Raw genomic sequence first — 17,549 nt, 5'->3', positions numbered from 1 at the left:
CAGAGGCCAGGCCCAGCCCTGAGCTATAGGGAGCTGCCTGGGAGGGGAACCTGCCAGCACTGAGCTCTATGGAGAGGAGGGGGTTAAGCAGTAGCAGAAGATCTTACCTGGTGATGCTGTTGCAGCTGAGAAAGAGGCGCCGGAGGCAGGGCAGCTGGTCCACCTCTGTCTAGACAAAGAGAGGGAGAGAAAGAGGGGGATGAAGAGAGGAGAGGGTGCTCTAGAGGGGCTTGGTGGTGGTAGCGGCGGGACACAGTCACAGCGTGGCTCAGACCTTCCCATCCCTCTCCATTCCCTCAGTCACCTTGCAGCTCCCAGCTCCGGCATACAGCCCCATCCGCCCTGCGCGCGCAGGCACACTGCCGCGGCTGCACAGGGAGGGGAGGGGGAGCGCAAGGAGAAGGGGAGGGAGAGGAGAGGAGCGTGCACTAATGCAGAGATCCCCTGCTGCAGGAGCTCGCTCACTCACTCTGCTTATAGAAGAGAGAGAGAGCGAGAGAGAGAGAGAAAGAGAGAGAAAGAGAGAAAGAGAGAGGGGGGGGTGAGCTACTGGCACACAGAGACACACACACAGACACACACAGAGACACACACACACACACAGACACAGCAGGGCAGCAGCTGAAGAACAAAGGAAGGCGACAGCGATATGGGCAAATGATGAATTCAACAGGAATAGATTAAAGTCTCCAGTGGTGCCGTTGCCATGGAATCTGTTTCCTCATCAGGCTGTTTCAGGACCAATGGAGGAGGGAGTCTGGGGGAGGATGGGAGGAAGTGAGGAGGAGGAGCAGGCTGGCTGGCTGATGAGGACACAGAGACACAGGCAATGTCACAGCCAGCTACAGGAGAGGAGACAGGGGGATGGCAGTGGGGATGACATGTTCAGCCTCGCAGTAGGGCAGGGCAACTGCTGCTGTAGTGTGTCTATGAGGATGGATAACCAGCGCTGGGATGCGTGTGTGTGTGTGTGTGTGGACACTGCTAGGAGGGACTTAAAGCGCTGCGTCAGCCCATACTGCAGAAACACACTACCTCACACACAGCTACTGTACAGTCTCCACCAGCACTGCCTGTGTCTCTGCCTCTCCTAAGACAACAAGAGCTTAACCTAGCAGCCATCCACATAAACTCCCTCTACACTACCATAATACTATCCACATAAACTCCCTCTACACAACCACAATACTCATCCACATAAACTCCCTCTACACTACCACAATACTCATCCACATAAACTCCCTCTACACAACCACAATACTCATCCACATAAACTCCCTCTACACAACCACAATACTCATCCACATAAACTCCCTCTACACTACCATAATACTATCCACATAAACTTCCTCTACACTACCATAATACTCATCCACATAAACTCCCTCTACACTACCACAATACTCATCCACAAACTCCCTCTACACTACCACAATACTCATCCACATAAACTCCCACAATACTCATCCACACACACTCACTTGCACGCACACCCCCAACCCCCCATACTAACAACCCAAACGCCCACCTGCCACATTAGCCTAATGGAGGCTAATCTGTGTGGGTTAAAGATGTGATGGCCAGTTATGGTGGATTCCCTCTGATCAGTCTACTACAGCTCTCACTATGCCCAGGGCCAACTGGTCAGCCACTAGACTAGAGCACAACGTTTACTGTGTAATGGCCATGCTGACCTCTATAGCCATATCCATGCTCTCTGTTACATTCATCAGATCTGTGGGGCTTGGCCATTTAGTTTAGTTTAGTTTATTAATCCAACCATTTAAAAAAACAAGCACACATACAACTCGAAAAAGCCATACATGCACATGAGTAAAACCATCGAGGATAACACACAATAAAGTCTGGGACTTATTTTCATTGTGGTCCTCTTGAAACAAGATGGCTAGGCAAGATCCAACACGGTTGAACACAGTACGACAGCGAGATAATAAAACATAAAAACAAAGAAGAATAACATCTATCTCATCATTGCAGTTACATCGTAGGGTACATGTATATGGGCACAGAATACATTTTTACTATATTTTAAAAAGCTGCCCAGAGAGAATGTCGTTTTTATGGGCAGAGGCAACTCATTCCACTCTGAGGCTCCAGTTTACAAGAAAGTACCTTTCCCAGCATTACTCCTGAACCTGTATAAGCACACATTAGCAACACCTGATCTGGTGCTGTGATTGTGTGCATCCCTAACATGGGGAAAGTAATCAGTTAGATATCTGGGTGCAGAACCATAAATACTCCTGTAAACCAATCCCAGTCTAATCTAGGACACCCTCAACAGGCAGCCAGTTGAGTTCCTGAAAGCAGCTCCTGCCTATGTGAGTACGTGGACTCACCTTCAATACTACCCTGATCAGCTTATTCTGGGCTATCTGGAGCTTCCCCTTCATAAGCTTAGCTAAGCCCCCAAACCAGGAAGTACTAGTGTAGTCAAAATGGCATTGAATGAGGGCAGTGGCTAGCACTCCAATGGAGTCCTTATCAAGCAGCTTGGACTTTCTAGCCAAAAACGTAGTCCTGGCATTAACCTTCCCTAGCACTTTAGTGGCCATGCTCACACCTCCCAAGCTTCCACCCCAGGTAGCCAACAGCGGTTTTAGTAGTCAGGACCTCACCCCCTAACTCTACACAATTTAGGTCTGGACCCAAAAAGAATTGCCTCAGTTTTACCTAAGTGCAGAGATAGCTTATTATCTCCAAGCCATTTGCTAATGTTAGTAAGCGCTGTGCTAAGTATGCTCTCCAACATAGTTTTACTTTTGTGAGACACCAGAAGTGTAGAGTCATCCACATCAAGGAAAAGACGGCAAGAACAAGCATCTTTAAAAAAAATAGAGGCCCAAGCACGCTCCCCTGCGGAACGCCATAACTCATTGGTTTTGCCTGAGACAGTGAACCATGAACCTCTACTACTTGCTCCCTACCTGACAAATAGGACTTTACCCAGCCTAGAGGGATACTGCTTAACCCCAGTGCCTCCAGTTTGGAGATTAGGAGACAGTGGTTAACTGTATCAAAGGCCTTCTGTAGGTCAAGCAGTACCATTCCACAGAGAATTCCCTCATCAATTTCTTTCCAGATGAAGTCAGTCAAGTAAAGTATACATCAATCAGCGGAGTATGTTCTTCTAAAACCAGACTGAAAATCATACATTGTTTGTTGACATATTCATACATTTGCTCATGTACAACTCTCTCCAGGATCTTTGATGTTATACCAAGGATAGATACAGGCCTATAATTCCCAGGGTCAGACTTTATCCCCTTCTTATACAGAGATATAACTTTAGCTTGTTTCATGTCCCTGGGAAAGATGCCTTGTACCAGAGAGAGATTAACGATATGTGTAATACAAGGGGCAATTTGCTCAGCAGAATCTCTAAGAAACCTTGCAGGAATATTATCCAGGCCTGTGGTTTTGGAGCATTTAAGCTCTGCTAGCATACTGGCTATTTTGGCTGTTGCTACCTTTGCAAAATAAAAAGAGTTTGGCTGAACTCCTAACTCGGCATAATACTTATTGACTTGGTAATTTCCATACAAACCAGAACTGGTAGGCAGCTTGCTAACCAGCTTGCTGGCAACAGAAGTAAAAAAAGAGTTACATTCATTGGCAACCTCTGCTTTTTCATATACCATCTCCCCCCTGATGTTCAGTCCAATATTGTTTTGTTTGTTTTTGGTAGTACTACTACAGCCTAGTTCCTTAAATGACTTCCAAAGCTTTTTAGGGTCATTTTTGTTGTCAATGATTTTATCAGCAAAGTAACCCCTCTTAGCTTCATCCATCCTGCTCTGTGCTTCATTTCTGTGACATTTATATAGGACAAAATCAGGCTGCTCTTGAGGGTTCTTAAATTTCTTAAAGGCCTTATTCCTTGCTTGGATAGATTCTAGAATCTCATCATTAGGGCTAGATCTCTGCTTTACTCTGACACACGTCTAATGGGAGCCATCACATTCACCACATCAAGGAATCTACATTTAAAGGCTTCCTAGGCCCTATCTACCCCTACACTATCCAGCACAGGTGACCAGTCAATTTTACCCACTTGCTCCCTAAACATTTCAACACAGTATTTTATTAGTCCTCTGATTCTAACAGTTTTGTGACACTTAAATATATCTTTAAAAACCCTCCTTGTGCAAAATGTAATAAAATGATCACTGATTCCATAGACTATTACTCCACTCTGCGATATTTTGGATTTATCAGACACCAATATTAAGTCAATCGTACTTTGCACTGTTTCACATACCCTAGTGGGATCTTTTATCTAAATGTCGGGCTAGCTGTCTGCAACCAGAACACTGAACCAGATCCAAGGGCACAGCTTAGAAAAAAGAGAACATGAACAGTGCATGTTAGATTCTAATGTGTGCCTGGTGCTATAAACAGACTAAACTAGTACTGACCACACCAATAAAATACATAGGGATGGATTCTTGATCTGGATTTACTACAAAATGTACTACACTGTATATAATATAGAGTACTATATTATATAGAGTACTGAATTAATCATAGAATAATTTGTCCACTATGTTAAGGCAGCTGAGTGCTCATAGATCAATATTACTTATGAATAGCTCATGCTGTAAGCATATGACCCAGACAGTAAAGTACATTAGAAACCCATGATATAGACACCGCATTAACATCCAAGGAATCATCAGTCACAATAATAAAGGACAGACATCAACATGCCTTAAACTCTCATTCTACTCTGCTACCACATATGAAGGGAAAGCTTTCATTGACTTAAACATTAATATATTTCAAACAAAAGTCTTATACTCATATTCCTTTTGTTTACGTTATGTTCATACCCCCTGAGCACTAAGGCTCAAAATCATTATCAAAATCAAAAGATTCCCGGCAAATACAGGAAAAGGTTTCTAAAGCTGCAGCTAATGAGGATGAAACAAAACAAACTAAACAGGTCCAGGCACAGAATAGAACAAACCCACGTCCCCCCCCGTCCCCGTCCTCCGTATGGCCTCCTGTTGCTGCACCATCCTGCTCAGCTATGTGCATGACAGTGCCAGTGTGCAATGGGTTACAAAATATCCTACTTTAGGCATAAACAAAAGAAGGCTACTGTACGCATACAGTACGGTCAACCCATCACACCAATCAGTGACTTAGTTAGGGGGACTTTAATGGCAGGCTGCTCTAACGCTATTATAAACAACTAAGGCGGTGAGGAGGGTATTCACTTCATGGCGTTCAGGCACCATTACACAACCCTTTTAAGGCGCTGTCTCTAACACTAACGGTATTACAGGGATGCTGCCTCCGCAGGCATGCTGTTGCCGTAATTAGGATTATGGCTATGTCTGATTGGAGAAGTTGTGAAATAATTAAATCAATCACTGCATAAATTATGAGAGAGACAGATGCGAGGGAGGCTGTAATCTCTGCCATTTGCAACACTGCTTTTATAGAAAAATGTCTCTACTGCTACTTGAGTACACACATTAACAGTACTGTCTGCTGCTGCATCCCCATAGTGACAGGAACGCTCTGCTCCTGAAATAAAGGCATTAGATGATTGTGCACTCCCACTCACAGTGTCACACAGTCGGCTTTGAGGAGAACACTGCAATGAATCCTTATAACATCCATTTCTACATGCTGAAAATGCAATTCATACCACAGTATAAGCACATAGCCTACCACACATACACCTGCTTCCCAGACTGACTATTCAGCTCTGCTTCTCCGTCAGTGCAACAGCACTTCCAGCTCCGACCGTGGCTGAGTCTAAATTTAGCCACAGTCTCAGACAGAGTGATGTCATCACAAAATCCCACTGTCCGTCCACCTCTGTCTGTCTCATGTTCTAACAGCAGGGGCCCAGAGACTAGGAGTTGTGTCTGAACCTGGTGTCCGTCTCTCTCCTGTGTGTCCTGGGCTTCAACTCTACAGCTCAGCTCCACCCCAGCCATGTTGACAGCTGACAGCTTGCGTGTGTTTGATTTTCTCACACACTGAGGAGCTTCACAACAACCATTACCGTGCCAACACAGCCTCTCACCACCGCTGTCTCTGCTGCACGCAACAACACTCTACAAAGAGAAGCGCCAACAAACACGTGTGTGTGTGTGTGTGTGTGTGTGTGTGTGTCAACCTTAGTGAGTGCCACTGGTGACCTGGTCATTCAATGGCTGAGGTTGTTTAAGTTACTTGTCTTTTAGAGAGTGCATACAATATACAGACTAAAACCATACAGAACAGTCTCTCACCCATTCATCACAAACTGTTCCATTTTAGGTGTCATTTAGGATGGTTTTCTAGGGTAAACAAACCTTTCAGATATGTGCTGTATGTAGCACAGTACCCAAAGGGTTATACGTGCAGTATGTCTAAAATACTGGCCTTCCATGTAACTGAGCCCAATGTTTAAGTGTAGGTTTAAACTTGTTTGGAAAAGTGCACTTCAATGTATTTGTCTTTCCCTTCAAGTCCTTTCCAAAACTCCACTCTATTCCTCACTAGAATGAAAAGGAAAACCTTTTAAGACACCTGAAAGTATCTGTGTTTAGTTTGTGCCTGCAATAAGGACTTGGCAGCAAATCCGGATAATGAAAGAGCCTTGAGAAAAATGCTGAAGGGTAGAATTTTCTCTCCGCTGTAAGGCCAATAAAACATTATATCTGATTATTAAGTGGAAGTAATTTCATCAAAACTTCTAAGTGGGTAAACAGGAGCTGTAGTTGATAAGGTGTGACATTTCTGTTTTTTTATTAAATGTTCCCAGCCTGGTCACCTGTGATACAAGTCAGGATAAGACGTCCATCCATGTCTGAGGATGTCGGGAGATTACATAGAAACTGGCCACTAGGGGCAACCGTGAGCGCTGTTACCTTCAAGAAGGTTTTGGTTTTGCTTGGGCGTTGTGGACAGGGATGGCAGATGGGAGTAAGCATCTGCCTCAGGTACAAAAGGAGGTTGCATGTTCGAATCCAGTTATAGAAAGTTGTTTTTGTGCCTAACCCTTACCTTAACCCAGGGGTTCCCAAACCTCCAGCATTGGGGAACATCCCGCGCACGAGTGCATGCACCACTTCTATTTCTATGGGCATATCTTAAAGCATATTTCCTGCCATTCTACAAATTTTGTCATGGGGTGCAAAGAAAATGTTGCAGTTTTAAAGCACATTTTCATGCAATTCTATACATTTTGCCATGTCTAATGTGTATTCATGTGATATTCAATTGACAAAAAAATGACAACAATATCTATGGGCTAAAAAACCTAAATATAAAAACATTAGCTGACATGGCCTAGTTGAGCTGGACATTTCTGACAAGTTATAAATAGCTCTCTAAGGTATGCAATGACTAACATGACAAGAGGAACTGATTGCACCTTGTGCATTCTACTATTACAACTTTCAAGAGTACTTTAAAGCCGGACTGAGTTCCTTAAAAATGTTATATAATTTATATATTCTTGACCCCCGCGCCCCACAGTTTGGGAACCACTGCCTTAACCATTCAGAGTTAATGCCTAACCTTAAGATTTCTGAGTTAATGCCTAAACTTAACCCTAACCTTAAAAATTCAGAGTTAATGCCTAAACTTAACCTTAAACACTTTGAAATTTGACGTTTGGAACAACCTCGAAATTTGACGTTTGAGAAACATGGATGAACGTCTAATTCTGACGTGAGACTGTGAGAGCTAGTTGAATTTTCCAGCATACCAAGTGAGGGAAGGGTTTGGAGATGTCAGATTTGCATACAAATGAAGGACCTGTTTAGGCTTGTTTGTGCTCCTCTGTTGATCAGAAATACTATACTATAGAAATGTAGGGAGGGAGGGAAGTTCTGTTTCAAAAATATCTTATTTCACTACCACTGGAGTCAGCATGAGGAGGGGTTAATGAGCTAGCTATTTTCCCCTTGGTAACCACCGTAGATGAATGACAGGAGGACAAGTATGCTACTTCACTTTGTGTTTTTTCTTGGTGAGACATGAAACAGAAAAACTTCTAAATGTGATACCAAGACAAACATCAAAACAAGGTAAACATGCAAAGGCTTGTGCCAGCAGCTGGGGATGACAACAAGATGAAAGAAGAATCTGCAGCTAACATCATAATCTAAGAAGAAAATTATAATCCAGTCTACACATCTCAATGTATGAGTAGGTAGGGGGACAGACACTGGCAACACCTTGGGGACTGTCAGAGATTTGATACACAGCAAGAAGCAAGCTTAAGCCGTCAGCTGTATGCCAATGAGTGTGTATATCTCAAACCACGAGAGTTGGATGTATGCATCTGTTATAATTGACAGCATTAGCAACACAGCAGCATACTGTTCTTGCACAGTATATTGCAGAGTGGGGGGAACCATCCTCAAGCATTACTGTGATGACAGAACGGCCAAGCTGTTTGCGATCTTAGCACAGATCTGAATCACTACAGGCCTGAGCCATTACATCTGCACAGTGCATTAGTGTGAGCCCAAAGGATTAGACACGATCCAGCTGCTTCAGTTCAGAACAGCCAGGGCTCTGCTCTGCCATCAGTCAGTCAATAGCCCCATCAGTATGTCATGCCGGCAGTCCCTCCACCAACCCCAGCCTGTGGCCCCTCAGATCCCAAAACCCAGCAGCTCTCAGTATGAATGCTCTTTTGTGTGTATGTACTGACATGTATGTGTAACTGATAGATGTGCGCACACACACACACACGTTCACGTTTTTAAATATATGTAAATTGTAAAGTATTTTGTCTGTAATGTATTTTTCCAAGTAAGACTAGCTGTCGCCATTGGCGTCGGCTAATGGGGATCCTTATCAAATAAAATCCCCTCCTCTCCCCTCCCCTCCCCCCTCTTCTCCTCCCCTCCCTCACCACAGTGGAGATGCAGTTGCGTCTCAGGTTGATCTCGGTCAGTGAGTCCAGGCCCTGCAGGTTGTCCACCCTGGAGATGCAGTTCCCTGCCAGGTTCAACACGCGCAGCTCAGACAGGTGGGAGAGGTTCTCTATCTGGGAGATCTGAAGGCAGAGGGAAACACAGACAGAAACATCAGTGTGATAAACTGGTGAAATGTTCTCTTAAGTCATTATGAATTAAAGACTAGGCTCATACCTTCAGGGGCTCGTCTTGAGGCTGTGCTGTTGTTAATATATTGGGGAGGTGATAGGGTCCATAAGGGTGATTTTCAGTGTTGAGAATATGCTCTCTGTTGTCTAAATCAAATGATGAGACATGCCAGTTCTGTTTGATGTGCAAAATAAAACTCTGAGTACAGCAGAGTAGAGCAGACACCTGTGTTCCCTGATTTACACATCAACTAGCCTAAGGCCATTCCATATCCTCTGCTAAAAACAGACCCAAATAAATTATACCTTCAAATGAGTTGGAGATAAATTATTTGAATTTTTACCATCCAATATTACCATCCAATTCAACCCTCACAATCGCTCCTTTCGTTTCTGACCCACATTATCATAATTTCAACGTCAAAACAAAGTCAGTATTCTCATTGAGCCATGAGTCCAAAAGGCATCCAGAATCTGAAAGGGTCAGTAGTAGTGAAATGTGGTCCTGGCCTCATTCTGGTTGAGCGGGAACTGCAGGGGCTCTTGTCAAAATGAAACTAACTAGTTCAAGACCCAGGGGATTCCCTGGTTGCTTTCTGTCTGTCTGAGTGTGAGGCTGTGAGGTGTATGCCACTCTGTCCTGTCTATTTCAGGAAGAGGTCAGGGTTGCGTCACAAATGGCACCCTATTCCCTATGTAGTGCACTACCTTTGACCAGGGCCCATAGGGCTGTAGTCTAAACTAGTGCACTATATAGGGAGTAGGATGCCATTTGGGATACAAACCAGAACTAACTACCACTGAGGGGCCGGCTTTGGGGGTTCCCTTTCCCTTGATGATGATACACTGCATGTTACCCCAGCGGTCAAAGGTTGAAAGGCTCCTGCAGCGAGCTTGATGCAAGTAGACATGAATCAAGACAGACTGAGTATGGTTGTTAGCTTAGGGCAGAATCTTTAAATGAACAGTGAACATCATTTAAAGGACAGAAGCTGCATAGAGCTCTGGAGCTCTGTCTAAAAGGACCTCTGCCTTTCCCTTCCATTTGGGGGAGGGAGGAGGATGACAGCCTGCTCTCTACATCTAAAGCCCTTTCATGAGTGATACTGAGGCACACTCTTCTCTCTGACTCTCCTCTTTCATAGCTTGACCAGACAGGGTTATGTCATAGCTGAAGCACTCTAAGGCCGGTGTAACAGTGCTATGTCATAGCTGTCTATGTGTACAGTATGTTGTCCAGCTGCCAGTAGTGAGTAGTAGAGGTGGTATCTCAGTTATGGCGTTCTGACAATAGGCCCAGGTGCATTAAGTCCCCCAAATGCCTCTTATAATACTGATGTTATTGGACAGAGACCAGAGAGACAGGTAAGGGATGTTGAGATTGAAACAACTTTGTTATGACTGCTGACAAATACAACAGAGTGAGGTAATGTTCCACTCCAACTGAGGCCTCCCAGTGGTGTTCTCTTGGATTCACAGTTCCACCATGGCTGCAATGAAAAGCATTCTCTCTCAAGTCCACTTTAACACAAGTCAGCACATGGCTAAACTAATCTCAGGCCTGGGACATCATCCTCTACAAAGCTAAGAAAGCCAGAGGGTCCACTCCACACTGGCTGCATCTTTCACTGAACAGTAATTGTATCTCTATTATGCTCGACCCATCTCTCGTCAGGGCAGATTAGATCATCTCATCTTAAAATATTTAACTGGGTTGTGTTACAGATAACTGTAGAAGTGCTTTCTGTTGGGGTGGCTCAGGCTTCCAAAATATGTTACAGTTGTTCCCCGCTCATTTTTAGGAGGAACACGAGAGGTCAGGGCATTGTTGAAGTCTTAATGTCCTATAGGGATATTTGCTCTGCAGGCAGGGTCACACAGAACTGTCCTTTACATGTCTTAAAATTTAATAAAAAGGCAAAGTGCATTGTAAGTTTCAAATAGTTTAATAGTTAAGTTAAATATTGTCTGTTTGATGAATGATTTTGAAATTCTAATGTAATTCATTGTAGACATCACATACCGGTACTCCTTGCATTCCTGATACAATGAATGTAGTACCGTTCAAAATCTTTCAAGGGATAGAAAAGGCTGTAGCCTTGTCCTCTGTTTCACTCATTGAACAGCAGCCGTTATCTCTAGTGTCAACTAGATACAGAGGATCCTATTGTGAGCACCATCCATCACTCAACCAATGGAAGGACAGGTTATTTAGCAATATGATGTCATGACAACTTCCTGTCCCCAGAGCACATCTCCCTTCTGGGTAAAACGAGAGGCCAGGCAGGGGTGGTTTGAGTGAGGGCTGAAATGATCCCTTGTTTGTGGTCATACATAGGTGACTTAAACACTGCTGGCTTTGGGAAGTACAAATGTGGTAAGAGAAAGAGAAAGACATAGTATGTTTCGTGGTCAGAAGTGACTGGAAAACAAAGGCTGCTGGGTAGATTAACAGAAACCAATATTTAATTGGGAATGAGAGTAGGAGACACATGAAAAAGAGCAGCCAGAATCAGAGAGAGGAGTCTCACAGGGACTCTGGGGTGACTTTCACTGGAACAATGTGGGCGATATACTGGCAGCACATTTCAAACAACCAGCACCGCGGACGGATGGCTTTTCAATCCTATCCTCTTTTTGCAGGTGCTGGCAAAATCCTGATTTGACACCAGTATTACTGTGATCCCCTCTCTTCACAGGCTTTTAATACGTTGTGACAGCAGCCAGATCATACTGTAGGCCTATCAAATCGGCCTTCACTCCACTTACGATTTACACTAAAATGAGTTGTATAACAGCTTTATCAGGTTTTCCGTCATTGTAAAAGGAACAGAAATAGCCTTGCCTGTTAGAGAAATTATAGTAATTGAAGAAGAACTGTAAGGTAACCCAGAGCAAGACTTGGATGTGTGGGAGTAAGCTCCTACATATGTTTTAATTTGGTGGGAAAATAGGAGAAAGGTAAAGTACTCTAGTAACGATGGCTGATAGAGCACTGAGTTGCAACTAAAAGTACAAATATAACTCACTGCCTTCACACGACTGAATATAGAATGTACTCAAAAGCCTCACAACAGGAACTAATGCATTTGCTTTCCTGCAGCCAAGCCTGCTTGAGCTTAACTGTAGGGGCCCAGAGTCACTGACGTAGTAACCAACCAGCAGTACGGGTCAGGTGGTAGTGCCTCTCTGCTCTTGCTGAACCTCTCAGCTAGATATCACAGTTCCCCACTGGTCACGGTATTGCAAACAACATTACAGACACTAAATGCATGTGGATGTATATTTGGAGAACAGAAAGGAATGTAAGTGAAGTTATCATTTTCTAAGGTTTGAAACATGGTACCTGATTGCCATGCAAGTCCAGAACATCTAGTTTAGTCAGGTTATCCAGACTGCATATCCTCTGGATTCTGGAAAACATTAAACAGACAGTAATATTAACATCACCCTGTCTGGTCTTCTATACAAGATATCTCTCCTATAACACAATGTTTCTATGACAAAGAGCTGGTATCCCTTCTGCTAACTGAATGGTTACCAGGCACAGGAAATGGGATTGTCAAAGACCGGTAGTCATTTATTTTCTCCTGATGGGAAGTTGACTGTTTTCCACTGTCCTGTCGTCCAGGATTGTCTATACAGACCAAACAGTAATTTAGGGAAGTTAGGTTACAGTCCCTTGGAAATTGTATCAGAAACCTAAATCTGTGGCATGCTTTGCTTGAAAGGTACCGCGGACTGTTCTGAAAGTGGGTTCTAAAAAGACAAATGTCATGTTTTACAGACTCTGGGACAAAACCAGACCTCAGCGATGGGATCCCAGTGGCATTTGCCATGATTTGTGACTTTAATCTTCCTCCCTCCTGACCTTTAGTTTTAAAGTCAGGTGATGTTAGATGTAAGATTCACAAAGAGAGCAGTGGTATGGTTTTGTACTGAAATTGGGCACCTGCAGGAAAGTACTTTTCAATGGAGGTTGATATATAGGCTAGCTGTGCTGTGGCGGTCATACAGTATCACTTAATCCAAAAAGCAGGATGTGCATATCCCTATGGTAACATCTTTCTAAATGTAAAGAAAAATCCCACAAAAAAATGACAGCATAAAAAGTTTGTCATCTGTCCTTGAAATCATGCACTGTAAAAGCACTGAAATGAGTGGGAGCTCCTATCCTATTGTTCAGTTTGTATGCTTGAGAGACGTAACACAAACCTGTTCTTGCCCAGCATAAGCACTCTGAGAGAGGCCAGGGCTGAGATGCCAGACATCTCAGAGATGCGGTTGTCATACAGGTCTAGGAAGGCCAGGTGCCGCAGATGAGACAGATTGTGGATGTGCGTGATGAGGTTGTGCTGAAAGTTCAGCAGCCGCAGCCTACCCATGCCCTCCAGCAGGGGACACTCCTCCAGACCACGCCTGACCCACAAAACACAAAAGCATTGTCAACAACACCACTGTGAGAGGATGACCCTGTATTATCTTGTTATGATGCAGAGGAGAGGGGGCTCACAGTTAAAAAGGTACAAGCCACCTGATACCACGCTGTCTGCCTTCCAACACTGGCACGCAGGGTTCAGGAGATCTCATTATTCTAAGTGGATCAGGCTATGGATATGGTTTATTGTTGACTAGCCTCTGCCGAGTCCCCAACAAACGGATGTTCCGGTTTTCAGGGGAAATGGAAAGAGAGCCTGTGACGAGACTTCCGCTTTTGGACATTAACAAGGCCATGTTAAGTTGCCAAACGTTCTCGAACGTTGCAGATAGAAATGCCATGAATAGAGCCGATGTGATTCCTTATTCTACATATCAGAGATGCAAGTTTGATCTACATAGCCTATTTCTATCTGAATGTTCCAAAACGTTAAATCCTGCTGAACGTGCCCGGCAACACTCCATCTTAACTCCTCATCCAAATGTACTGGATTGCTTGAACACTGTAGAAGAGAACTTCCCCCGTAAAAAAATTAAATGTATCATCAAGACCAGTATGTAGAGGATCTAGTTTCAGGCGTTTCTTTTACGCCTGCAACGTTGACATGCACTGTCAGAGGGCAGGATCATCTTTACGAGGACTTTGCTGCACCCTACTGGTGAATCCAAGCAATTACAAACTTGGCATTCCATTGCATGACAGTGTATTTAGAAGCTCAACATGGACCACTGAACAAACAAAGCCATGAGTGTTTTAGCCTACCTGTCCAAATCTAGTCGCTCAGGACTCAAAGCGCAGTCATCACGGGAATGAAAGGCAATTGGAAAACCAGAGGGAGAATTCTCACTCAATGATATGGCATCACCTGGTCCTGTTACAAAGACACATTTGTTCAGAAAAGCATTGTTCATAGTAATCAGGTTTTACATGTCCAGAAATGTTTTAGTTGAGCACAGAGCAGAATGTTCCATTAGACTGCGTTTGATCCATGAAAAAAAGAGAGGGGGAGGATCCTGAGCGCAGCCACTCACTAGTTGGCAGGGTGAGGGGTGAGGTACTGTGGGAGTAGATGGCCCCTGCACTGTGGGTTGCTCTCCTAGGCTTCACTTTGTGTGGCTGTGGCTCCAGGTCACTAGTCAGCCCACTGGGTAGAGCAGCAGCAGGGGGTAAGAGGGGACGCTCAGGGCCCATAAACTCACTGACAAACGCCAGCGCAGGGGTGTGGAGAGGCCTGCCGCCGCCACTGTGTGCATTAAGCCTGCTGTCTGGAGAGAAAAGTAAATGGTGAGACAGAGAAGATGGGGACAGGTAAGAGACTGTCACAGTGTCTTGTAAGTTAGTCAGGTAGTTGTACCTTGTCTTGGTGGATTCATTTTCATGGTGTCCATGTTTATCTCTTTTGTAAAGTCTTTAGACCATCGGACGTCCTGCTGTCAAATAAAACATTTAATGAATTAGCAATATATAAATTATGATAATTAAAGGGTACTCAAGACATAATGTCATGCATTGTCTCAGTAAAATAGTATAATTTGGGGAATGGGGACATGAGTATAAATACAACTCTCTCAGACTGCTTCCTCTGTGGATCTCTCTACAAAGGCAAACTCACTGGTCTCTGAACATTTCTCTCTGGTCTTTGAGAGTTCACTGCTGTAAAGTGCAGTTTATAGCTGTTGACCTGTGGGGAATGACAGAAAACGATGAGGCAACTTAAAAATGGCAATTGTAACAATTGGGGGACAACAACAGCAAAGCCAAGACCACTTGATATATGTTCATGCATTTGTGGAGCAACAACACGCAACCCTGCCACTGTAGCTAGATTGATAGCAATATTGTTCAATTATGTGACTGTTACAGAGTTGCATTAGCTTTCTGGATAAGCTAGCTAGCATGCTAACTCTTGCCTAATAAAGACAGAGAGGAAGTAAAGATGATTTATTGTGGACACATCGTTCTTACCGTGGGAGAAAGACACCTTCCTGTAATGGCTGTATTGTTGTTGGTCTGTTGTTTTTGCGGCCGCATTTTTGATAGGGTTACAACGTTGCTATCCAGTCAGCTTGCTAAAATGTGGCTAACTAACAAGTTTTGTTTAGTTGTTTAACGTCAATGTTTAGTTTTTTAAAATGTATTGTTGTGAACTGATGCTACAATGTAAAAATGGCTCATCATGACACTGACATAGCACTCACTTTCCTGGCAACGCCCATCGTTTCTATGGAAACGACAACACTTCTACCTTGGTTGTACCACATCCTGTCTCAATATAAGAACTTCCGCCAACAACCCTAAAAATTAAAGGTTCCGCTTGTAGAATAACCGGTAGAATATGAAATGAAATAGAATAGAATGGAATAGATCATTATTGTTAATTTGGTTAGGACAGAAAATCCAACTTCTGCCTAATCGACTTGTTAGATGTCTTCTACTCTGCATTCCACTATGCTGTTATCCCCTGAGCTAAAGCCTAGGTATTAGGTTACCTGTTATCAAGTCTCAGGCAAGGTTATCACCTTCTCTGCAATGAACCCAGTTTATAGGCATCACTGACCAAATCTGGGTCACACCACCAATTTGACAAGATTGTGTTAGTCTGTTGAGCTAAATAAACCCTAGGTCTCCGGTTTCAGGTAAGGTTAGGCTAGGCTATCACGCACCGAACCACCTCCATTATTCATTTGCATAAGCAATACAAGTAAGAAAGTAATACAAGGGCAGATTTCCCAGAATATTTTCTGCCTTCACACTTCTTTCAGAGCCATGTCCTCTCACACTATTATTGATGCATTCATAAACACTTTTTTAAAGAAAAAAACTCTCCACCGGTGACCCTCTCAGTGTTATAAAGCTTTGGTTACACTGTCTCTCAGCTGGAAAGGATAAGTGCTAGGAAAGGACTCTCACTCAGACTCATCAAAGCGACATCCCACACACATGCTCATCACAAGGATCATCTATTCATAAAGCTGACACATTTGTGGGAGATGATGTTGTAATCTTATGTGACAAGCAGATAATGGAATGCTCTATATAAATAACAGTTATTCCACAATTGACCCAGCTACTTCTGTTGTGACACAATGTCCATTTTGTAATAATTTATTTACCACATACACCAAAAATAATGGTCAGTATACTTAAGCGATAATTGTCCCACATCAAAGCTCATAATTATGGTTCTGCAGTCAACCACTTATGCAGGCATTTTATAAGGGCATGATGAAGTGGATTGTATGAATGTGATATATATCTCACAATTGCCAATAAAAACATGCAGCTTAGACACAGGGATCAATGTAATTTGTCTGTCGTTATGTGTTATGCATGGGGACTTGGCCAGTCAGAGCTCTCTGGGGTACAGCGGTCTATAAATATCTTGTCTGACTCAGAATGAGGGAGTGATGTGGAGCAGAAGTAAAATGCTGCACTCATCTGTAAATCGAAAAACATAAGATCTAGCTGCCTTTTGTGAGTACCAGAATCCTGTATATGGCAAAAGAAAGAAACATTGTATTTTTTGTTGACTATAACACTAAGCAAACACTTCAATATCAGTAGTGGATTATATACTGTAGGCTATAGCACAGGGCATTTACAGACTGCGAACAATTGAGAGTTTCTGTCAAAGAAAGGTGGTGGATAGTAGCCCCACAGAGTCAGTTTGTTCCACATACATTAATAGCTGATGTAAATGCGTGCATGGATGAGAAGCACACCTTCTGACAGTCACCTAGGACAGACTCACAAAGGATTCTTCTATGATCACAAGGGCATGTATATTTACAAAGACCTGCATGCATATGTTCCTTCAACTTTACTCCAAAGTGTCTTTCATTCAAGGCAGGATTGCCCGATCGTGAGTCAGATGATTTTGTGAAAGATTGCATCACATTCACAAGCTCAAAAAGCAAAATGTTTCACAATGTTCCTAAGAATCTCATGATTACTGATTTATATACTTCCTTTCAAATTCTTCTCAATTGGGACACATGAAAAACACATATCAGATATAACTAAAGT

The 17,549-nt window shown here is 43.4% G+C and overlaps 1 protein-coding gene across 1 annotated transcript in view; it reads right to left on the bottom strand.

Moving 5' to 3' along the window:
- The window catches only part of LOC311111275 (leucine-rich repeat-containing protein 49-like), a gene marked incomplete at both ends in the record, with an annotated part of 38,506 nt that extends 22,952 nt beyond the window's left edge, over positions 1-15,554 (bottom strand). The window contains 9 exons of the mRNA XM_084153991.1: positions 108-169; positions 8,894-9,037; positions 12,432-12,498; positions 13,301-13,504; positions 14,286-14,394; positions 14,555-14,788; positions 14,878-14,953; positions 15,136-15,204; positions 15,489-15,554. Coding sequence (XP_084010117.1) covers positions 108-169; positions 8,894-9,037; positions 12,432-12,498; positions 13,301-13,504; positions 14,286-14,394; positions 14,555-14,788; positions 14,878-14,953; positions 15,136-15,204; positions 15,489-15,554 — 1,031 coding nt within the window. The remainder of the gene's footprint in view (positions 1-107; positions 170-8,893; positions 9,038-12,431; positions 12,499-13,300; positions 13,505-14,285; positions 14,395-14,554; positions 14,789-14,877; positions 14,954-15,135; positions 15,205-15,488) is intronic.
- Positions 15,555-17,549: the final 1,995 nt, after the last annotated feature.

Source organism: Coregonus lavaretus, assembly GCF_964263955.1.
Source record: "Coregonus lavaretus genome assembly, chromosome: 37".
In the NCBI taxonomy this organism is placed as follows: Eukaryota; Metazoa; Chordata; class Actinopteri; order Salmoniformes; family Salmonidae; genus Coregonus; species Coregonus lavaretus.
Note: the sequence above shows the minus strand (reverse complement) of the source record. Positions and strands in the feature narration are given on the sequence as shown.